The sequence below is a fragment of the Cotesia glomerata genome, linkage group LG2 (genome assembly GCF_020080835.1).
Source record: "Cotesia glomerata isolate CgM1 linkage group LG2, MPM_Cglom_v2.3, whole genome shotgun sequence".
Taxonomy (NCBI): Eukaryota; Metazoa; Arthropoda; class Insecta; order Hymenoptera; family Braconidae; genus Cotesia; species Cotesia glomerata.
In genome coordinates, this window is record NC_058159.1 from 26,412,233 (window position 1) to 26,437,464 (window position 25,232).

At 28.9% G+C, this 25,232-nt stretch overlaps 1 protein-coding gene across 1 annotated transcript; it reads left to right on the plus strand.

The window, feature by feature from the left end:
* LOC123258644 (speckle-type POZ protein-like) lies at positions 1–20,732 on the plus strand. Its single transcript, XM_044718785.1, has 2 exons — positions 1–599; positions 20,186–20,732. The coding sequence occupies exons 1-2, from the start codon at positions 161–163 to the stop codon at positions 20,188–20,190; spliced, it is 444 nt and encodes a 147-aa protein (XP_044574720.1). The 5' UTR covers positions 1–160; the 3' UTR covers positions 20,191–20,732.
* Positions 20,733–25,232: the final 4,500 nt, after the last annotated feature.

Here is a 25,232-nt window from a genome sequence, read left to right on the forward strand (position 1 = left end):
AATTAAAAATTCAATTAAGAGTAAAAGTCCAAAGTTCTACAATTCGTCAAAAACTTCATTAGCCGACGATTTGGAACGATTATACTGGAGTAAAGACGACACTGATATTACTATTGTTGTCGAGGGCCGAAGATTCCCAGCTCACAAAATTTTTCTCAAAATGCGCAGTCAATTTCTAGCAGCACTGCTCAGCCAGGACACAACTAAGAAGGATTTATTGCTAGAAGATATTAAATCCACAATTTTTGAAAAAGTATTGAGATTTATTTACACTGATCGAGCTCATAACCTGGGTGATGATGCTGCTGAAGTGTTGGAGGCTGCTGATAAGTTTCAGCTTGAAACTTTAAAAATAATTTGCGAGGAGTCACTCACTAGGTCTTTAAATCGTGAAAACTTTATTGAAATAATAAGTCTAGCGGATCGCCACTTTGCTAAAAATTTGAAGAATTACGCCATGGAGTTTTTTGGTACCGTAGCAGAAGATATTGTTAATAGTCACGAGTTCACGAAATTAGAAAATACTAACCCGTACTTAGCGTTAGAGTTGTTTAAAAAGTTTCATATTTTTAAAATAAACAGTCTAAAAATAAACTCAGGTGAGGAAAATTCTGCTTGATTGAAAAAAATTATTGATAATTTTTTAATATTGACTTTTTAGTAGTAATTAATTTTTCTATGATAAAAACTAAGCATAATTTTAATATTTTATTTTTTTTCTATTTGTTTTAAGTATTTGTAAAAAATGTGACCAATAAAATTTTATGTAAATTATGAATTTATTTTGACTGAATTTTTATTTAAAATTTTCTTTAATTTTTTGAACTATAAAATTTCGTCCAAAAAAAAATAACTAACAAACTTTTCATTAAAAATCCAATAAATAAAAATCAATTGAATGGAAAGACTCATTGATAGTCGGGACAATAAATATAAAGTTTAATGAAAACAAATAAAAAAGTATAAAATGTCGTGGACCGGAACCACGAGGTAACCCTTCCGTTAAAAATACTTTCGGGTCATTACGCAGCGATAATAACTCTCATAAGCCAGAATCTCGAAACTCGAAAACTATTAGCATATTAATGACCGACAGTTGAGTTAACCCTTTCATCGGCGGCGTCGTCGGGGATGGATTTGCATCTCTATGTGTAGATAGACGAGTCCGGGTGCATGACTGTGTGAGTGTGTAATAAAATATATACAGAGAAAGATAGAAGTGACGAGAAGGAGCAGAAGGATGAGAATGAGAATGAGAATGAGAGAAAGAAGCGGACGGTGGCAGTGCGTTAAAAGCTTCAGCCACCCTCACGGATTCGCGAAAGCAAAATTAACATGACAAACTACCCTCAGCAATAAGGGTTGCGGAAATATATTGCGCTGGATATGCGGGTGTATGGTTGAAACAATAGATGTGTCGGGGGTCAAAACGTGCTGGGACGCTGGTTGGTACGTGCGTGAGTGCCACCGTCGTCCGCAAATGTATCAAGAGATATGTTTATACTCACCGCTTATTCATTCATATTGCATTTAATTATTTTTCACTTTTATTGCTTCAATTATTTTTTTGTTGACTTTGCTGGTATATTTATTTTGTAGGATAGAAAATTGAAAAATTTACTTTTTTTTGTCTCACTATTCCCTCAGATGTTATTTATTTTATTTTGATTTTTATTAATTGCAGCTTCTTTGTAGAAAAATTATTAATTCTATTTTTTGTGTTCAAAACTTTTGAGGCTGAAATAATTCGATGAATTAAAAAAAAAAAATGATTTTGAATTTTTTCTTAAAAAAATTTCTAAAGTCTTTTCATTATTCTTCACTAGATTGTTCGTACAAAATTTTAATCGAAAATTAATCAGTTTTACATTTTTAAAATTAATCAGTATTACATTTTTTTTTCTGTTTTTTCAATAATTTTTTTTAATAAAATTTTACAAAAAAGTTTTTTCTATATTTTAATCATATTTTTTATTAATTCTTATTACAACAGTCCAAAATTTTTATTTAGAATCATTTTTTGATCCCAACAATATTTTTTTTTTCAATTAAAAATTTATTTAAAAAAAATTTTTAACTTTTGAGTTTAAAATTGTTTGAGGAAATTAAAAAAATAAAATTATTTTTAAGTTTTTCTTCAAATAATTTCTAAAAGTCGTTTATTCTTCATTACATTATTCGTACAAAATTTTGATCGAATATTAATCAGCTTTACATTTTTACAATTAATCAGTATTACATTTTTTTTTCTGTTTTATTTTCAATAATTTTTTTTAATAAAACTTTACAATAAAAATTTTTTTACTTTAATCATTTTTTTATTCTTATTACAATATATAGTCCAAGATTTTTATTTAAAATCATTTTTTGATCCCAACAATATTTTTTTTTTCAATTAAAAATGTATTTAAAAAAAATTTTTAACTTTTTTGAAAATAAATTTTTTTTCTAAAATTATATCAACCTACCTTATCAATTAATGACTCATCGATTTAAAACCCAAACCCACCCAAATACTAAATGATCCAATTAATTTTTACAGCCAATAAATGACCCATAAAATAAAATTCTAACTTAACAAAATTCATAGATATTAGCATGTATCACCATAAACTTTAATAAAAATTCTTCCCCGAGATTTAAAGCCCCCGAAGACTGGTCGTCCATTGGGGGTCTCGAGTCGTAAAACAAAATGAAATTCACGTGTTAATCCGACAGATGATTAAACTTTGCTTTACTACCGCGGCAAAATGTCCATGAAAATCTTAACTCGACAGAATTTTAGCTTAAATTCCTTTCAACACGTCACATTTACAGTCTTCTCATCACCATCGTCACCTTCACGGCGAATATTACTTATTCACGTCTGCTCTGAGTTTCATGTTTCATACTAACGCTAACATTAACAATAACAGCAACTAACGCTAGCAAAAAGAAAATACAGGTTTCAAAACAAAAATCTTAATTAATCAGTTAAACTTTCATGCAACCGTATAACCTAACATGATGTCGAGATATTTATCATAGAAACTACTACTACCGAAAGTTCCTTTGACACAGACATTTTTAATCCTCGAATAAAGTGAGAACTTTAAATTAAGATTTCAACGACTTGAGTAAAGTTTTGTCGTAGAGAATTAAATCAATCTTAATTAGCAATGTAACATTTTTTTTTTAATTTACTGTTTAATTTATAAGAAAAATTCCTGGATTGCATTAAAATCGTCAAATGCTGCTTTACTATTTATCAGTAACAAAAATACTTTCCAAAGTTAATATCAATAAAATTTACCGGAGTCTTTAATAAAATATTATCATTATTTTTGTGTTATTCAATTGCTACACTGCAAAGTACTAAAAATTTTTCTGCGAATGTGTGATTCAACAATAACAATTGTAATGATGCATAATATGTGTGTAGAGGTTAATGTATGTGTGATCGCGGTTGTATGCTCGCGTAAAGATATGCCTCTGAAACCGATGCCCCGGCACGGGGGCGTCGAAAACATAAAACAATAATGGCGAAACATAAACGACAGAGCACTTAACACTTGGTACTTAAACAACTGGCAAATTGCTCCCTTGTCAGTCGGGCTTTAAGAGAGAATTTAGGACTCGGAGGTACCAACCTTGTGTGACGTATGTGCGAATGTAAGTATGTAGACATCCGTGATGGTACGTGGCCGACCCTATACTTCTATACTCGTACTCAATAATAAGACTGAGAGAGTATGCTCTCGCATAACAAGAGAAATGTGAATAGAAGCCCCTTGTGATTATTCTCGCTTATTCATCGTTGTATACTATGCAGTATATGTCTACTATAGCTATTGTAATTTGTATTGCTTCGTAACCTCTATTACCGAAAGTAAATTTGTGTCGATGATAAATATTTGCGTATTTACATTGCTAATTAATTATGTGTCTTTTTAATGTTGTGGAATAGTAAAGGGAATTTTTAGCTTAGAAATCAATGAAGAGTCATTTGTTTTGGATGTATAACTATTTTTTATTTGTCTCGAGTAAAAAAATGTTAGTTTTTGATGTTTTAAGAGCTCTCTCCAAAGGTTGTAAACAAAAAAAATTTTTAAGAGGTCGCTCCAAATTTTTTGAAATTTCAAAAATCGTCAGAAATCGAATTTTTTTTTAATTTTTTTTCTCGTTACGTCATAATTTTATAGACCAAAAAAAAATAAGTTCCTGAAAGTTTCAGTTCAAAATTTAAATTTTGAAAGGTCACTCATAATTTTTTTTTAATTCATTAGTGCATTACGTTAGATTTTTTTAAGCGACCTTTTAATATTCAAATTAAAATTTCCTGCATTTCTTCTTTTTAGTAAATTTCATAGAAATCTAACTATTGCATTGGTCCTCATGACGGAACTTTTGAAAATTTTTGCTATATTTCGACTCAGCTCGTCAAGCGGATTCAGAAAATGCATATGGTCAAAAGTTTATATATGTACAAATATAAATAATGCTGTGAAGCGGAAAAGAATAGGAGTTACGGTAATTATTACGTGAAGCGTTCCACATTCACGTAACAAGATATTGGTAGGAAAGGATTGAGAAAGGAATGTGGAGAGGATCATCTTAATGTGAGTTTATAGAATATGCGAGAAAAAATTATTAGATAGCTTGGACTGGGGTGGATGTATGTATATATATATATATATATATATATATATATATATATATATATATATATATATATATATATATATATATTAGGGTGTGTCATTTTAAGGCGATATTTTTAACTTCCCGCTAAGAAAATCAAAGATTTTCGAAAAATCGGGAAGTTATTATTTCCACCCCGTTTTGCAAAAATCGAGGTTTCAACAGATCTCGACGTTTGGAAGCCCTAAGAAGCTTTCATGACTATTTTTACGATGATGTCCGAACGTCTGTGAGTGTGTGAGTGTGTGTGTGTGTGTGTGTGTGTGTGTGTGTGTGTGTATATGTAAACCTCTCGTAACTTTTGAACGACTTGACCGATTTCATCGTGGTTGGTGTCATTCGAAAGGGCTTTGCTAAACTTAAATTTCCTGTGAGTTGGGACCAATTCGGACCGGTAGATTTCGAGAAAATGCAAAAAATGTAAAAAAAAAGTTGTTTTTTTTTCTTTTTTTTTTAAATATCTCCGAATTGGCTGAACCGATCGGTCTCAAAAACTAATTAGCTCTTAACCTTGAAAACCCCCATCAATCGCCACCAAAAACGTCAGAATCGGTTGATGCGTTCGTGAGATATCGTTGTCGAAAAAAGTGTTTTTTTTTGTAATAACTTCGAAATTTTTCATCAGATCAATTTTTTTGTTCTAAATTTTTTATAGAGCTTAAAACACTACACCGATCGCCACCAACCGCGTGAAAATCGGTTGATTCATTTAAAAGTTATAGCAGCTTGAAAAATAAAAAAATTAGGAAAACGGTTGACCCTAAAGGCCATCCTTGCAACTTCCCGCTAGTTCCGTTAATACCTGGCCGCCATTTTTGAGCTCTTTGAGCTCAAAAATACAATCTGTGTGTTGTTTTAAGCTCTCCGAGCTCAAAAAGATACCTTTTCTATCTCTTTGAGCTCAAAAGTCTGATAGAAGTTTCATAGAACACTATTTTTTGAATTTTCAAACCGCAATAACTTTTGAATGAATGAACCGATTTTTACGCGTTTGGCAGCATTCTACGCAGTTTTTTAAGCCTTATAAAGAATTTCTAAGTTTCAATTGGTCAAACTATAAATTTCGGAGTAACTCCGAAAAAACCATTTTTTTAGTTTTCTTTCGTTCACGATATCTCTCGAACGAATCAACCGATTTTGACCGGATTGGCGGCGATCGACGTGGTTTTTCAAGGTTGAGAGCTGATGAGTTTTTGGAATCGATCGGTAGAGCCGTTTAAAAGTTATCGCAAAAAAACCACTTCTGAAAAAATTTTTTTTTAGATTTCTCCAAATTTCTCAAAATCTATCGGTCCGAATCGGTCCAAATTTCCAGGAAATCTAAGTTTGGCCCAGCCCTTTCGAATGGCACCAACCGCGATGAAATCGGTTCAATCGTTCAAAAGTTATAAGAGGTTTACATACTTACACACACACACACACACACACACACACACACACACACACACACACACACACACACACACACACACACACACACACACATACAGACATAGTGACACCCTTGCGGGAATAGTCAGGGAAGCTTCCTAGGACCTCAAAACGTCGAGATCTGATGAAAACTCGATTTTCGAAAAACGGGGTAAAACCAATAACTTCCTGATTTTTAAAAATTTTCAATTTTCTTAGCGGGAAGTTAAAAATCGTGTATTATCAAATTTTGAGCTCGAAGAGCTCAAAAGCAAAAAGCAGCTACTTTTTTTATAGAGCTTAAAAAACTACATCGATTGCCGCCAACCGCGTGAAAATCGGTTGATTCATTCGAAAGTTATAACAGTTTGAAATTTAAAAAAATTGTGTTTCATCGAACTTTGATAAGACTTTTGAGCTCGAAGAGCTCAAAAGCATAAATCAGCTATTTTTTTTTATTGCTTATACAATGATAACTTAATGAATATTATTTTATTGTAATTAATTTAACAAAAATTATATCAACTTATTATATTTACCGATCGGTATAGCCGAGTAGTCTAAGGCATAAAACCGGCGCCTAGATCGAATAAAGTACTGAATTCAAACTCTGGCATGAACAGGATTTTTTCCACTAGTATAAAAATAATTTAAAGAGTAAAATTGATTTAGTCACTAATATAATCATCTCACGATGAATACAAAATAATGTTAATAGTAACAGTGAAATTAAACTTTTTTAAGTTATGATAAAAATTATTTACAATTATAAATTTTAATAATCATTATTAATAAGTTATAAGATCAAATTAAAGTGCTTTTTTATATTTGTTATTATTTTTATTTTTTATTATTTATTAAATTAAAGTAAGTATTTATGAAGAATAATAAATTAAGTTGATCAAGTACTATTAATTTCATAATAAACTAGAATTATTTTCTAATTTCATAGTTTAATATAAAACATAGTAATGAACAATTACATGAAAAAAAAAAAAAAAGCAAACGAAACTACTATTATAACAAAATCTTTAACATTTGTTATCAGAACTCTACTATCGTTACATTTTTCAAGTGTCACAAAACTGCTGAATAAAAAAAGTAATTAAATACTTCAAATAGAAAGACGAAAGTACAATTATTACATGAAAAAATACTTAATAAATGGTCTCCGATATGAAATAGTTTTACAATTACATTTCAATAGGATTCACTTAGTACATCACTTAAATTTTTTAAATATTAATATGGACATCCACGACGACTGTTATACTGATAACGTCGACGACGTTGCAATTTTTCTTTATCTTCACGGTATTCTTTAACGTAATTCTTAAAGAACTCCAATTTTTGTTGTAATTTTTCCTCTTTTTCTTTCAGCTGTCTTAATTTCTAAAAAATTGTTTACAATTTAAATTAATTAAAAAAGATAATAATAAAATTAGTATGTATTTAATAATTTTTATAACTTCATTAATAACTAATTTATAACAAAAAAAAAAAATTCGACGTTTAAAAATTTAAAATTACTAAACGTCTAATTCTTGAAACATAATTTTCTAAAACTAAGTTATTCATGAAATAAAATTCAAAAATGGAGAAATATTGACTAATTTAAACATAATTTACAAACATCGTATCTATTAAATAATTAACAACACCAATTTCTTACCAAAACTGTCTTCCAATTCGCATTATCTTCGAAATTTATTTCCTAGAATATCTTGAATTCCATCTAAAATAGCCTTGATGACTTCCAATTTCTCTGGTTCACTTTTGATATCCATTTTCAACTTTTCAAATTTTTCAATAATTGTATCAATCATGTGTATGGATAGTTTTTCAACTTCTAAATGTAATTTTTGATCTATCTATTTACTTTAAATGAATTACAGGTTATGTATTTGTACTAAAAAGAACAAGCTTTAACAATTCATCAACTTGACTTATTGTTTTACTTTACTTTTTGTACATAAATTCTCAACAAAATTTTGCAGTTGTATTTTAATTTTTTTTTATTTTTATTAAAATTTAAATAAAAAATATTTATTTAAATTAAGATCAAAATAAACTTTCAAAACTATATATCAATTCCAGACTATAGATGTAGACACTTACACTTAAGGTATTTAGCTAAAATAGAAGTGTTAAGTTATAATTTAGCACCCCAGTCTTAACTAATCACAATTATACTTATACACTGTCTAGATACTAAAGATGCGATTCTGCTGCCACCTAATGGCAGAAGTAGTGAAATACCTTTGTAAACGACTGATTTTAAATATAATAACAATTTTTTTATTTGAACGGAACTTGGCGCCAAATTCTACCGAATCTGTGGACTTATCAACCACAACACAATAAAAGCTGATTTAAATTCCAAACAGTGGGCTTTTAAATTATCTATAGATTATATAAATCCCAATTAAAAGCGAATTAACGATGGAACGTAAGTATGCTATTTATTATGATAAATCGATCATTAGACTATATAAAAAATTATGAAATATTAATTTATTACTAGCTACAATTACGGAAAAAGAAAGATTGTCAAAAATACAGCATTGATTTTTTACTCTCGAGAAAATGTTGGATTTATCTCAAAAAAAATTACCTTCAGCTCAAACAGTAAGTAGATATATTATTTGTTGTTATCGTCTAATCAAATCGTATAATGAATAATATTTAACTTTTTTTCTATTTTGGAAAATAAAACAATTAGAGAAATCTATACAACAACTAAACGACGAGATTGCCGTATACCGACAATTGTACTACGAGATTAAATCTGCTAAACAGTTACGTAGTTCAACTACTCATACTAATTATCAACCATCATACAAAAAAAATTTTTTAAATAATTCTTTGTAAGGTTAAAAATACCAAAAATTACTTTTCTATTCAATGTTAAAAACTAAATTTTAAATATTTAATACTCTTATTCTTTATGTACTACTCTTTTTATTAACTAACGAATTAATAAATATAAAATAATAATAAATATAAATATAATATAATCTAATTTTGGCATTTGAATTTTCATTACTATGATAATCATACAATAAATTAACGAAATCATAAATTATAAGAACAATGACGATGATTAATTAATTTAAAACAATAATCCAGCGAACTTAAAAACATTAGAAAAACTTTTATAATATTAATTATTCACTATAATATTGAATTTATGCATTTATTTATTTTTTTGCTCACTATTTAAAAAAAAAATCTATGCTTTAAAACGGCAGTTTGTATGAATTATCAATTAAGATTCAAGCGCAATTTTTTTTATCACTCGTAAAAAGAGAGGAAGAAAATTATCATAAAAATTTTTAAAAAGATCATTGTTGTTTGCGCTACAAAACATCCTAAATCAGTATCGTTTTTAATTTCGTTTTATTTATAAAGCGTTAGGTAAAAAGATAATTTGATTAAGAAAAAGTTCAATAATTATTGCATAAAAATAATGTATTTAATAAGTTTTTTAAACTGAAAACTGATTGCATCGATAAAGTTCATATTTTATTTGCTTTTTTTTTGACCTGATACTACATGAAGCTGCATTATATTTAAAAGATTAATTAAGTTACTACAACATTGAATAATTAAAAATACTAGTATGGATATCCTCTACTACGACGACCAAGATACTGATTACGTTGATGAAAATGCGATTTTTCTGCATCATCACGATATGCTTGAACGTAATTCTTGAAGTACTCCAATTGTTGTTTTAATTTTTCTTCTTCTTTTTCCAGCTGTCTCAATTTCTGAAAAACATTACAAAATAAAATGAATCAGAAATTTCGTTACTAACAAACAATTAACCACACCAATTTTTCAATTACCGAAACTGTTTTCCAATTTGTTTTATCATCTAAACGAATTCCTAATTGCACTTTAATACCCTGAATAAAAAAAAGTATTGAGACAAAGAAAAAAGTATTGAAAAGTATTGGATTGACTAAAAAACCAATACTTTTCAATACTTTTTTCTTTGTCTCAATACTTTTTTTTTATCAGGGTAGCGTTAACTGCAGCTTTTATCTTTTGAAGTTCTTCCGGAGACACTAAAATGAGTGAAACAAATATTTAAATTTAATAATTTTCAGCACAAAATACATAAAATAAATGCAAATGTACATTCCCGAATCTTTTATTTATTTAGTTATCACTTACTTTCTCAATCGCTTTCCGACTTTTGAATTGAGCAGATATATAAATTTGAGGAATTCTCTTTACTTTCAATAAACTAAAGCAAATTTAATCTCATAGTGTAAATCAAGCTTACACTAAAAAAAAACTACAGTTAAAACAATCTCCTGATTTTACGATGGTAAAATAATTTACGTAATGTGCTTATTACTTTTCCATCTAAATGTACAGAAAATATAAATCGATCATTTCAGTAGCACATGAAAAGAGGCCCAAGCTTATAAAAACGAGTGTACGCAACTCTCGCATGAAATTTACTATACTGCCACCTCGTGGGCAAAATTGAGAAATACATTTACCGCAACCATCACAACATATTTAATTTTAATCTTTATGCACAAAATATTTAAAAATAAACTGTTAATCTGAAAATTATAGATAAACGAAGATTGATTATTTTATTGGAATTAAGTAATGAATCTATTAACTACACGGAAAAAACAATAAGTCACTGTACATCCTCGTATAGTATACTCCGTGATATCTATAGTGAAAAAAAATTAGGAGAACGGTTGACCCTGAAGGCCATCCCTGCAACTTCCTGCTAATTCCATACCTGGGCGCTTAAAATTGCATTTACGACGTTTTTGAGCTCTTCGAGCTCAAAAATACAATTTATATGTTGTTTTAGGCTCTTCGAGCTCAAAAAAATAACTTTTCTATGCTTTTGAGCTTTTCAAGCTCAAAAGTTTGATAGAAGGTTGATAAAACACTATTTTTTGAGTTTTCAAACCGCAATAACTTTTGAATGAATGAACCGATTTTCACGCGGTTGGCGGCATTCGACGTAGTTTTTCAAGGTTAAGAGCTAATTAGTTTTTGGAGTTGATCTATAAAGCCGTTCGGAAGTTATTCCAAAAAAACCACTTTTGAAAAAAATTTTTTTTTTTCAGTTTTTTTTAGATTTTTCGAAATCTATCGGTCCGAATCGATCCAAATTGTATCCAAAATCTAAATTTGGACAAGCCTTTTTGAATGGCGCCAACCGCGATCGAATCGGTGGAGCCATTCAATAGTTATGAGAGGTTTACATACTTACATACACACACACACACACACACACACACACACACACACACACACACACACACACACACACACACACACATACACACATACATACATACATACATACATACATACATACATACATACATACATACATACATACATACATACATACATACATACATACATACATACATACATACAGACATAGTGAGACCCTCACGGAGATAGTCAGGAAAGCTTCTTGTGACCCTCAAACGTCGAGATCTGATGAAAACTCAATTTTTGTAAAACGGAGTAAAACCAATAACTTCCCGATTTTTAAAAATCTGAGATTTTCTTAGCGGGAAGTTAAAAATTTCAGACTATAGTCAAAATCCTTCAAAGTATACTAAATTATTTTTGGACTGTATTCCGTGAAGTCTCCGATTTAATCGATCAATTTTTCTGGTTATATCGCGTAAGATTTCACGGGATATAATCTGAAAAATTATTTCGTGTGTTGTATAGCCCCAAATTGGCTATAGTAAATTTATTGAGTTCTTTTAATTCGCCCGTTGGAACGCGGTAGGGCGTTCAACTCGTAGTAAATAGATTAAGGCGCGAGAGTAGATTTAAATTTGAATAATTTAAAATAAATAATATAAATATTTAATGAATTTAAAACGCTCAGATTATTTTAGTTTAATTTAGATTTGCCTTGCGCGCAAATCTATTATTTATTATTCAATAGGTTACAAAGTAAAAAGTACCGACAATAATTTCGAAAAAAGAAAATTTGCGTAGTGTACTACAGTCTTGCTTTTTGATAAGTGTCTTCTTGTTCCTTGGTTTTCGACTGCCCTGGTTGAGATGTTCGTACCTTTGGAGTGGGAGAGTCCCAGAGGGTAGTGAGGGTAGTTGCGTGCGCCTCTGCGACTCCTGTCTTCAGCAAGCATCCCTTCTCGAGTTGGCAAAAATGGGACTATGCTGCGATGACGTCACGGCGACTTGACATTCCCAGACTATATGCAAACCGCATGGATGCCTGGTTTTTATGACCTAGTCTCAAGTACTCGAGCAATCCCTTTTTTAAGCGAACGTTTTGGAAAATAAGTTACTTAAATGATTATGACAATAAAAAAAGTAATAAATAAAGATCTCCGGGTTTTCCCAGCATTGTAAAGAGTATTTCCAAAATGTTCGACATCTTATCCTAAGTGACCATTACAATTAACGTAGGTTTATTTTAACAAAGAAATTTTTTCTTAGCATGTCTAAACTAACTGGACAGTACTAAAAGTTTTTATAAGTTTTTCCTTGGGAATTTCCGGTAATTATAAATTCGTCTATACCCTAAAATTTATGATAGAAAATTTCCCATACTTAACAATAGAATTTAAAATAGAAAGGTTTACAATTTTTTAAAGATTCTTATTTTTCTTACCGATACTATTACAAATAAAATACATATATTTTAAATATTTCTGGGTTTTTCCCGCTATCATTTATTGCAGCCATCTTTTTTATATGTAATTCTATATTAATATATAGAGAGCGTTGTGATCAATCCTTTCGGATTCACAACACGTGTAAATTGAATTATACTCGGTTGAAATTTGGATTATGCCCACGGTGACTCCGCCATTTTTTTTTCTAGTGCCTGCGCACTTAGCATTATCATATCTATTATGTATTTTAAATATTCGGTTAGTCAAATATTGTTTTAAATAATTATTACATACATTAAAAACATTTAAGGAGCATTAAAGCATAATTTTTCCGATAGTTCGGGGTTAAAAAAATTTTTTTTCTTTTCTTAGACTCTTCGAACTTAAAAATGTTAAGCTAAGAAAAAAATATTTTTACATATCAAAATATATAAATAGTCACACACTCATATAATTCACTGATTATATTTTAATTAATGTCCAATATGCTGATTGATTATAACTCACAAATTATAAACAGCACTTTGCGCGCAGGCGCTAGGAAAAAAAATGGCGGAGTCACCGTGGGCATAATCCAAATTTCAACCGAGTATAATTCAATTTACACGAAATAATTTTTCAGATTATATCCCGTGAAATCTTACGCGATATAACCAGAAAAATTGATCGATTAAATCGGAGACTTCACGGAGTACAGTCCAAAAATAATTTAGTATACTTTGAAGGATATTGACCATAGTCTGAAATTTTTTTTCACTATAGATACCACGGAGTATACTATATGAGGATGTACAGTGACTTATTGTTCTTTCCGTGTATATACTTACATTTTGTTATATTTTCCTGCTGGATTAAATGAATAAACATAAACTAATACTTTTATTTACATCAAAATCTTCACAGTACTTCGTAGAAAAATCACTACATTTATTTTAAAATCCGTTTATCTTAATAATGACCTTACGTGGTATGTTTTTTTTTTTTTCAAACGGAATAGTACTTCAATTACTATCGGGTGGAAAAAATTATCATGTTGCTTACTAGATCATTGAAACGCTGATTAATAAGCCCTTAAATTATTTATATTCTATGAAACTCAAATATAAAACTAATCAGCCTAAAACGCGTGTAAAATATTTATTACAATTCTTCTTTTTTTAATCCTTTTGATAACATTACGTAAAACTTTTGAATAATTAAATGAATAAAATCTCGCAGTGTTATAAGTCTTAAATTCTTTAAAAATTGAAACCAATTCGGCTAGCTAAATTTTGCAAAATTCAAAATACAATATTTTTGAAAAATAATGGAGAAGTTCATCTAGCGTGGGTGATTTCAAAATAAAAAATGCGGGTGGGCATAACACCAGAATAGATAAAATTTCAAAAATTTCTTGCACGTCATGAGTTCGTACTTAGCGAGAAGTTCCAGGGATGGCCTGCAGGTCAACCGTTTTCCAGATTTTTTTTTTTTACTGATATAGCCCGTCAAACGGTAACATTTAAAAAAATACACATTAAATTCCATTTAATTTTCAATTTATTACTCTTACATAAATAATTTAATTTTTTTGTACATTGTCGAGCATCTAAATTTTAAATTAAAGGATTGACTCGTTTTAATACAATAATATCAGTCAAATTATTGTTAATTAATCGTTATAATAACGAAAAATTTTTTACTGTGCAGCTTTATAATAAAATTTATAATAATTTTTTAAAAACGTTAAAAAAAATAAATTTTGAATCAAACATGAAATATAAATTTTCGATAATTAAGAAATCACATCGAGATAATTTGATATCGACGGTCTAATTAGCAATTGGTCTAACTTCTTATTTTTTAGAGGGTAATTTTTTTTAAATTTTAAATGCTTTATTAAAGTGATAATAAATTTCGAACTGATTGTATTTTCGTACAAATGGAAGATTCTTTAAAATGAAGTTAGAAAATTTGCTATTTAGAACGTTGATATACGATTATTCGCAATGATCACAGACATATTTGTGGGAATAATCTTTGTCAATACCTACGCAAAAATCATGAGACCATTTTTTATTGCAATTTTTACACTGATTTCATGACTCTGTGGATTCTGAGTAAAGTCCAATGCATAAAGACAATGGATATCCTCATTTTTATATTTTAAGCATTTTTTTTTTCAAATTTTTTGGGTTTGATTTTATTTTATTTTTTTTTTTTATTTAACTGAGGTCCTTTTTTTTTGCTTCATTTTGATCTTTTTTTTCTTAGAGTTCTTGATGATACTTAAGACTCATAAAAATCGTGGTTTTCCCTCGACGACTTCTTTTCGGAGGAGAATTTCCAAACTTTGATAGTAATGACTTCAGTAAAAAAAAAATTTTTTTTATATGCTTTTTTGTGAAGTGGGCCGTCATGCCCCAGAAAAAAAAAATTTTTTTTTTTCGATTTTCTGCAAAATTTCGACTGATTTATTCGAAATAGATGGAAAATAAACAAATTTAATGGTTAGAAACCACAAAAAGAAATAACAAGCTTAAGTGGGCCGCTGTGCCCCACCCTCCCCTATATACGATATAATCGGCATTGTCTCTTCTTTAACTCCCGTAATTCTATACGGATCTCAATAAAACGTAACATATTTATTCTTAGGATGATTTCTGAGGTTAAGATCTAAGATGAGCTAAATCTGTCGATTAGTTTAGAAATGAGAGCAATACAAGAATTTTCAAAACCGCAAAAAATTTTCACTTTTACCTTATTTCCGTGCAACAACAATGGAACGCGACATCCTATCGGATTTATGTAAATTGCATTTGAAAGCTTATTTAATAAGCTTTAATTTGTATACTTACTTATTTTTCTAAATTAAATAGTTTAGGAATAATAGCAATTTAAAAAATTTCAAAAATCGCAAAAATTTTCACTTTTACCGTATTTCCGTGCAATTACAATTGAACGCGATATCTTATTAAAATTATATAAATGGTATCTGAAAGCTTATCAAATAAGCTTTAATTTGTGTACCTTATTATCAGTCTAGGCCAAAAATCACTGACTTTCTCAGACAGATTTAATGAAATTTTACTTTTGCATTCGTTTTGACGTCATTGTTGTTTAATCAAACAGAAATTTATTTTTTTTTTTTCGTATGCAACCCTAGTAGTATTTTTATTATTCATCATGAAATCCACTTCCATTTCGGCTGCCGAATGGCCTTTTTTTATTTAGTATAATAATTGATAAAAATACACCACGTGATGTACTAAAAATCAAGCACAATATAGAAAACATAATTTTTTTTAATTTAATAATTTGACAAAGAAAATCTATCATTATTTTTAATTATTTTTTCTCTGACTTCTTAATATTTTGTAAATTTATCTGAACGCCTCGTTTCTTCGCCAAATTCCTACTATAGCCCTAAGAATTGATTTATAATTACTAAAAGATCTGGTTCAATTTAAAGAACAAAATCAAAAGTTAGGTATGTGGCTTGAAATTTTTTTAAAAATTTGGGATGAAATTTTTGGATGAAAAGTTGAATAATTAAAAAATTTTTGAATATTATAATAATTTCATTTTATTTTTAATCAGATCAACTTTCAATTAAAAATTTTATCTAAAAAATTTCAAGCATTTATAAAAGATTGGACGGCTCAACAATAACATGTGGATTGACTTTATTTCTCTTATGTGATTCGCTTATCTGTTAAATCTCCCGATAAATTTATCCCTCATATGACTCGTAATGAAAGTCAAATAGCGGTTTGCCGGTCCCCTAAAAAATTCGCTTTAAAACCGTGCCACTGGGGTTTCAATTCTCTAAAATCGATATATGTTTATATTTATTGCTGTATCGGGGCATATGGTGTAGATACACGTGTGATGAAAAAGACCCACAGGATCTTAGGTATTGTGTTAAGTCAAATAATAAAAAAATCCAGGGATGATCTTCATCCTCGGATACTGTGACGTGACACCCCCTCTTATTATCGCAGCAGACCCGAGCACTCGGATAATGCTCAGCTTGAGTAGGGTGCCAGCTATGCTTTTTAATTTTACAATATCGCCATGAAATATTCGCTATAACAGTAAAAGTTAACAGTGGAAGCATACACAGTCTGTAGTCTGAAGTCTGTAGTCTGTAGTCGGGTCCCGCATAGATACAGACGCTAAGCTGTGATTTGCGAGCAAGGATATTGCCCTAGGGATCTTTTCACGAGTTTAGCGCCCGTTTAGTCACCAGACGACCAAATAGAAAGATTTTATTCGTTTCATTACATTAATTAAACTTTTAAGCCTTTTTTTTTCTTTTTCAATAATTTTTTCGTGAATTATCGTATCTTCTTCAACAAAAATTGATTGAACAGTTATCTAGTTACTTAAATTCGAAACCTATGACATGTAAGCTTCTTAAAAAAATTTTTTTTCGTTTTTAAAAATACTTTTCATTGAGATTATATTATACATTGTTACAATATATGTATTTTTTTTAAATACAATTTCGTTCCATCGGACTTTAATCATATTCGTTGTATATTAATTAACTTTATTTGATTTAATATTTAATATTTTTTATTTCATTAGAAAACTATGCAAAAGAATATCAAGCCAAATATTTTTCTTAATATCGCTTATTTTCATGTCAAGCCACATCAAAAAATTCACGGGTAATTCGAATAAATACGAGGAGACTGAAAATTATTTAATAATAATAATAATAACTAAGTAGAAAGCAACGGCATTATCTTCTAAATTTATCATCGCAATTGTAACGTTATGTTTCATTATTACATAGTTTGAGTTTGTATAACCGGCTGTTAAATGAGTAAAATAAATTTCTAAAAATATTTAACACATAAAGTTCCTATTATTTAAATTTTCTCTTTTCTATGCTTATAATTTTGTATTATTTTACAATATTTTTTTTTCTCAAAAAAAATTTACAAATATGATCGTTGGTCTCTTCTGTGACGAATTTTGACACAAGAAACGCCATTTTTATGTATAGTTTAATATGAAAATAATACTGAAGGGCCATCTCAGTGTTGAAGTGTTTTCTTCTACGTGATTTGAGAAAATGTTTTAGACTAATAATTTTTGAATTACTTATTCACAAAGTTACGAGATAATAAAAATCATTTCATGCAAAACAATGCAATAACTTCAAGACTAGAATTTGAGTTTATTTAAAATTAAATTAAACATAACTCAAAACCTCAAAAATTCAGCGTTTGTTATCAAAGGCAGCCCGACATAATTAAGTTGGAAAATTGAAGAGGAATTTCTCATATATCCTCACGTATAAACTATATTAATATAAGAATTTCTCATATATTATATTATAATTATGTATATTGTATATTATAAAATTTAATGAGTCAAACAATGTTCCGAAAATTAAATCAGCTTTTTGTGAGTGAATAAAATAATTTTTGTTTGTATATATTAAGGTTTTAATTATAAGAAGAAATTATAATTATTATGATAATGATAATGATAATAGTCGAGATCTGAGCTGAAGAAGGAGTTGTTTAATTCTCAGAAATGATAACGGCAAGAGTAGAGCAGAGATGGTTAGTTTGCTTTAGAACAATTCAACTATACTGCTCTACTGAGTAGTACTGAGCACTATTCACTACACCAGTGTGATATGAGGATAGTAGTGGGTAGTAAGCATTATTTCCTGTGTGATAAATAAGCTCGTCCTTTAGCATTATGCACATTATGCACATGAAGGCCATTAAAAGCCCCGAGTTGTAAACAGACCTTTTAAACTTTACGATCTTTATTAAAATGCGTTAGCGACGCTTACTAAATGCTAAACTTTGAATTATTGCTATTATTATTACCTTATTTTTATTTATTCGTCTTTATTAAAATACACACTACACAAGTAGTCGTAAAAAGGTTGTTTATATATTTTTTTTTAGTTTTTATTTGTAAGCAGATAATATTATATTAATTTCTGATGGAATAAATTTGATGTTTTATTAAAAATTAAAATTTTTTTGTTTCTAATAATAAGGCATCGTTAAAAAAGATGAAAATAAAATCATCCATAGAATTTGATGTTATTTATTGTTTATGAATATTTTTTAGAAAATATTAACAAAAAAATTATGATTTTTACGATAAACCAAAACAAAATTGTATTGATTAAAAAATTAACGTGATTTAAGAATAAAATTTTTGAAGAATTTCACAACTTTATTTTAAGTTGAAAAATTTTAAGGCTCAAAAAATTTTCTGCCTGATTCAAGAACATAAAATGATCTGTTTGATTTAATTAAAGAGTTTTTTTTTAACAACGTTAATTTTTAATCAATGTAAAAATTTAAATTTGAATATCAAGAGATTGAAAGAAGCTAAATCTAGTCCCATTAAATCATCATCTTGTTGGCGAAAAATCATAAATAGGGGTAGGGAGCAGAGATGAAGTATATAATAGCAATACATAGACCATTTGTTAGCACGAACATGTATTGATGCACGAGGTGTCTGTATGTATATTTGTATATGAATACAAATACATATAAACAGAGCTATATTATGTATGGAACTCGGGATCAGGAGTAAGCTGTGCAGGGTTGAGGTGATACAGTAGGAAGATCATAACGAGGGGGTGGAAAAGCCTCGCCAGGCCGGGAACGGCCACCCCGGGGACATTGTGTCGAAACCCGGGACATAATTAATCGCAGTCCTTTAATAACTCGCTGCCCTATTCTGTTTGTAACGATAGTGACATTTATAAACCACCATTGCTGTTCAAATTCCATTGGCATACATCTTCTTCTCTAATCCCGAGCATTGCAATCCTCTAACCCACACCGACTACTTTTTATTATCATAATTTATCACATTAATATCGTGATTAATTATATCATTATTTTTGTCGTTATTAAAATGCTTTTTTATAATAAATTGTGTAAGCTATTAAAATCATTCTTTCCATTGAAAAAATTTTCTGACCAGGCATTATTTTAGAACAATTTAAATTCATTTATAATTAATTTTATAAATCTACTTTGGAAATTATTTGAATAATTAATAATTAATCATATATTTTATTAATTAAGAATCAATAATTATTTGTGAGCATTTTTGATTTATTATTATTAGTTTTAATAAACTAATCAGTTAATCACGCATGCACATTAAGAGCTTCAATAATTGAATCATTAAAAAATATAAATTTAATTGGAAAAAATATTAATTAACTTATTATGGGAATAAAAATTCAACAATATTAAATTTTTAATGCAGTAAAAAAAATGAAATAAAATTATCAATTTTTTCTTTATACTGTCAATAATTAGTGTTTTACTTTGTGTGGTAATATATGACCACATCAAAATTTTTTCATGGTCGGGTGAAAAATATTTTCAAGCCTCGAGGACATTTTTGTTAATAAAAAAAAAAAAAAAAAATAATTATAAATATTTTTTTTGCAGGTTAAATATCAAAGGTAGAGAGAATTGGAAAAAAATGTAACTCGACATATGTATGTTTTCACGGGATATTTGCATACGAAATTAAACTGCTGTTTGCGGACGAGGATGTGCTCTGTCAGTGTAAGCATATATACACATTAGCCGTGGGCCAGACCGATGCTGGCTATAACAGCAGAGGAATAGCGGTCGCTTGCATCTCGTAGTCATACTATTATACATATACATATATGTGATATGTGCAGACGGTATAGTATAATATTCATAGAGACTTCTCGAGGAGCATAAGTTGAGCTGATACAAATCGTTTGCAAACTGTCCCCATAATTCATTCCTTCAGATCTCGTACGTCCGAACAGAACTCGGATCCATCAATGTAAATATCATAATCATAAGTATTAATACTGTATACACGATGTAGAATATAGGATGGAGTAAGAGGAATGAAAATAAATAAATAAAAATGACAGACGTACTGTAGATAATAAAAGATACACTCTACAAAGTAAACGGCTGATATGAAAAATAATAAAGGAAATTTTTTATTCAACTTCATTTCCCCATTCCACCCGCCCTTTGATTTCCTACCTAATGTATAATATAATATTCCACATCTTACCTACGTATCTTCAGACGTCGTCTGTCTCGTATCGTCGGTTCATTCATCGGAGATGCTTTGATGTTAAATATTATATGCAAAACTCAATACGCGTATATTTATACTTATCAGGGATCTTAAAGGAAAATTTCAATCAAACCTGTTCTAAGACTTTGGGATTTTGGAGTTTAGACTCTTGAAATTATATTAATTTGATAAATCTCATTAAATATATGTAGCATGTGACCTACACTAAGGGAAAAAATTTATTTTTAAAAAAATGAGCAATGTTATAATAAGAAATTAATTTGTTAAAAATTTTCGACAATTTTATTTCTTATTACATTAATTACATTAATCGCTCCTAAAATGGTATAGAAAAACATTTCATTAAAATTATAGGAATGATTACCATATTTTTCTCTCCGTGTAGTTTAATTAAAAATTATTTATTTTAAAATCCGCATCCCTGATTTTATATAACACCAAAAACACTAAGTATCATCATAAAATATAACATAAGCCTTAGCTCGTTAAAAAAACTTCATTACACCGAGGACTAATCCACCCCTGACGTGACATGTAACAAATAAAACGAAAACTAAAGCTAAAAATCAAAAGCAAAAGTAAATGGGGTTGACACCTGGCCTTCGACTCGGTTGGTGTGTCAAGTGGACATTTAATTAAACCCTCCCCAAAATAAAACCCCGGCGACAATAACTGACAATAATAACGATAATCACCAAAAAAGTAAATAAATCATGATGATAATCTCCGAGTGTATCAATAATACAAACATTAATATACGGATCGCATGATGCATGAGGAAATAAAATAGCCGTTTGTATGTCATCGAGGTAGAATATATCTGTATCTATCTGTCGCTGTCGATGCGACGGCATCATGTGTGGGACGCACAGGTGTTCAGCCGGTTTCGCATTTATATTATATTATATGTTATTGAACGAACCGAGCACAGCTATCAGCTATCAACTGTATAATGACTACTGTTCCACAGCATTAATGTCTCATGTAAAGCCTACGCTACGTCTCCCTGACTCAGATTGTGGGCAGAACAGCTTATTTTTACACTTCTCTACTATTATATTATGTTGAATTAATAATAGTATTGCACTTGTACAACACTTAATTACCGTCCAAGTCAACTTCACGGCTGACGGTTGGCTAATCAAGGAAATTCCATTTTTTCTTTCTCTAATTCTTGTTTGCTTAACTTCAAACTGTATAATGTAATAATGTGTTGCGATTGATAAAATTTAAAAATCATAACAATGCGCTATTTGAATATAAAGTAGCTCTTAGCATATTAATCCCTTGATCTCCGTGCTAATTTATTAAATTACTTTGCGTAACATGTATCAACTATTATTTGTTTAGTTATGAAAATATTAACATTATCTCAGTGTAAAATCACTTAAGGTAATACAAGTACTAAGACTAGTTTTGATAAAAGGCTTGATTTTTTTTTAATACACGGAAAAAAAAATTTCGTTCTGGGAACGAAATTGTAGAGTTACCATAACTATACACAGTTTACTGTTTGCTATAAAGTTACAGTAACAAAATTTTATATAGTTCTGATAACTTAATGTTGTTGAGCTCTCAGAGCTCAACGGAATAATAGTTCTGAGAGACCAACGGTATAGTTGGGAGAGCTTTACGTTGCGCAGTAGTGGAGTGCGCTGACATTTCATAACCTTCCAAAATGTCAAACATAATTATTTTGTTACTTATCCATATTATTAAAAATATATGAGGACAATTAAGTTTCCAGTTTACTTATTTAAGGAAATAGGTATTTTTTTTTGTCAAATTGAATTTCGTTAGAACGGTTTTGTATTTATGGTTTTTCAAGGTTCATTTGCAGTGACTGTTAATTAAATTTATTAGTTTAATATATTGTAATTGTGATAATTTTTCTTTTTAATATAAGTTCTATTATTATTTTATTTTTATTATAATACTATTCTTATTTGTCATAAACAATTATTATTGGCAATATAAACTCGTTCTGCTGCATTTATTTATTAAATTATCAATATTAAATCGCGCATTATAGATTTGTTAAAATTTTTTATAGTCTCAGAACGATCCTGTAGAGTTGTGAGAGGTAAATAACGTTTAGCTCTCAGAGCTCAACGAAATAGAGTTACAGAGCCAAACGGTATAGTTACCATAAGAAAGCGTTAACCTACTGGAACTTTTTACAACTAACTAACAACTATAGAGTTTCTGTAGCTAAATTTTTTTCTCCGTGTATGAAGTTTAAATATGTAAATAAATTCCGAAAATTTGAAGGAGATTGCCCAATTATTCAAATAAATAATTAACTTTGAAATTGAGCGATTTAACATTGGTCTTATGGGATAACCTCTAAACATTGATACATTTCTGTATTTTTCTTGTAAAACTGTGGGTGAATATTTTTAAAAAACTTATGAATGAAAGTAAATATATCAATGATAAATTTAATTAAAAAAAAAAAAAATTACACTTGCCCGACTAATTAAAGTAAATTAATTAAAAGAAAAATAAATACCGCCATTAGCCAATGTTAAATGTATATCTATATATTGAGAAAAATCATATGGTTACTGCTCTCCTCTTACCGCGCTAGAGACGATACCTATCCCCACCCCGCCTAGTGCTCGTACTACCTTAACTTGACATTCTTAAAGTGATTTTTTAATTTTTTAATTACTGATGGTTCGAACTAATTTTAAGTGTTAACATCTCTAGTATTTACGATCAGTAATCACAGTATTTTTTTGAAATTATTACGATTAGTTATTTCAAATTACTCCAAATTGATTAAGTATAGTTCAATTAAGTATAGCAAATATGGTAAATGTATGTTACTCCTATTAACCTTTTACTAAAAAATTAAATTCATAAAAAAAAAAAAATCTTCAATTGAATCAAAAAAATCATTCTTTCATTCATAAAATTTTTCTTAGTTTAAAAATTTTCAACTTGACACAAAACTGTGAAATTTTTCAAAATTTTTTTTCTTAAATCAAATTAATTTTTTTATCAATGCAATTTTGTATTTGTTTATAGTGAAAATGACCAATTTTTTTTAATATTTAAACATTTTTTTTTTAAATACCTTGCTACAATTTTAAAATTTAAATAATTGATTTTTCAAACAAATATTTCATGGAATTCCTTTCATTCCAACAAAAAAAATGCGAGTTTTTCGCCAGCAATCCCATTTATTTATTGAAGCATTAAAAATTTGATTAAATAAAAACAAAATCGAATATTGAAATAAATCGAGCAATTGTCGTCCCTCGCTATAAAAAATAATGGCGTGGACTTGCGTACATGTGGATGCAGACATAAATATAAATATACCCTCGCAGTTTCAGTAATTGGTGAGTATTTATAAGCGATCCTCCTCGCAAAATGACTTTAATTTTTTTGGTAGAGAAAGCGTATCCATACACATATATATAGGTATATCGCGAAGCGCATAATATGGTAATACGGGCAATGGGCCATATTGACATGAACGATGCCAGCCATTAGTACAAGCGATTCTACGGGAGTGAGAGTTCCTAGGCCCGGACTGTTTTTAATTTCCTCGGCAAGTGAATTTTCCCTTCCCGCCGCGATTCCTCTTTTCTCCTGTCTCGTCCTGCTCGAGGGTTGATATTGCCGGAATCACTCATAATCACATTTGGACGTGAAAAAAGGTCTCATTTATTTTTTCTCTGGCTTTTATACTCTTACTCCTCCTCCTCCTCCTCCTTTCACTCACTAGCTCTTATATATCTTAACTCAATTTTATTTTTTGTTTCCATAAATTTCTCTCGAATACGAGCATCGCATTAGAGATGATTAGTGTTGGTAAATTTTTTTTTATTTATAATCAAAATTTCCTTACATTCTACATGGAGAAAATAAAATAATAATATTTAAAACTCTACATAATAATTAGAATTAGTAACCAAATTCATTTTTCATAAAATTGTAAATTATACTATTTAAAATAAGATTAATTACTATTTTTCTGCTAATAATTGCTGTTACTTTGCAACTAAGTAAGAAGTAATGCATCACTATAATCTATAAACATTATTGCTATGGAATATCACTCAGTTTCATGTTACATACATTGTATTACTATAAATAAATAAGCTACGATACAATCATTAAATATTAATGATTACAGAATATTGGTTGTTTAAAATGACACCAATGTAGCAAAAATAAATAATTACATTTAAATTTATATTTCAAAAATTACAGATATAAAAATTATTCAATAATTTGTTTTTATAAATTACTAATTTAAATTCTGTTGAATCTTTATTTAAACAATTTTATCAAAATTTTTTACTCCGTTTAGTTTGCTTCGATTCAATAATAGAGCTTATTATTTTTTTATTACCAACCTATAATTGCTTTTATCAAAATTTATAATTT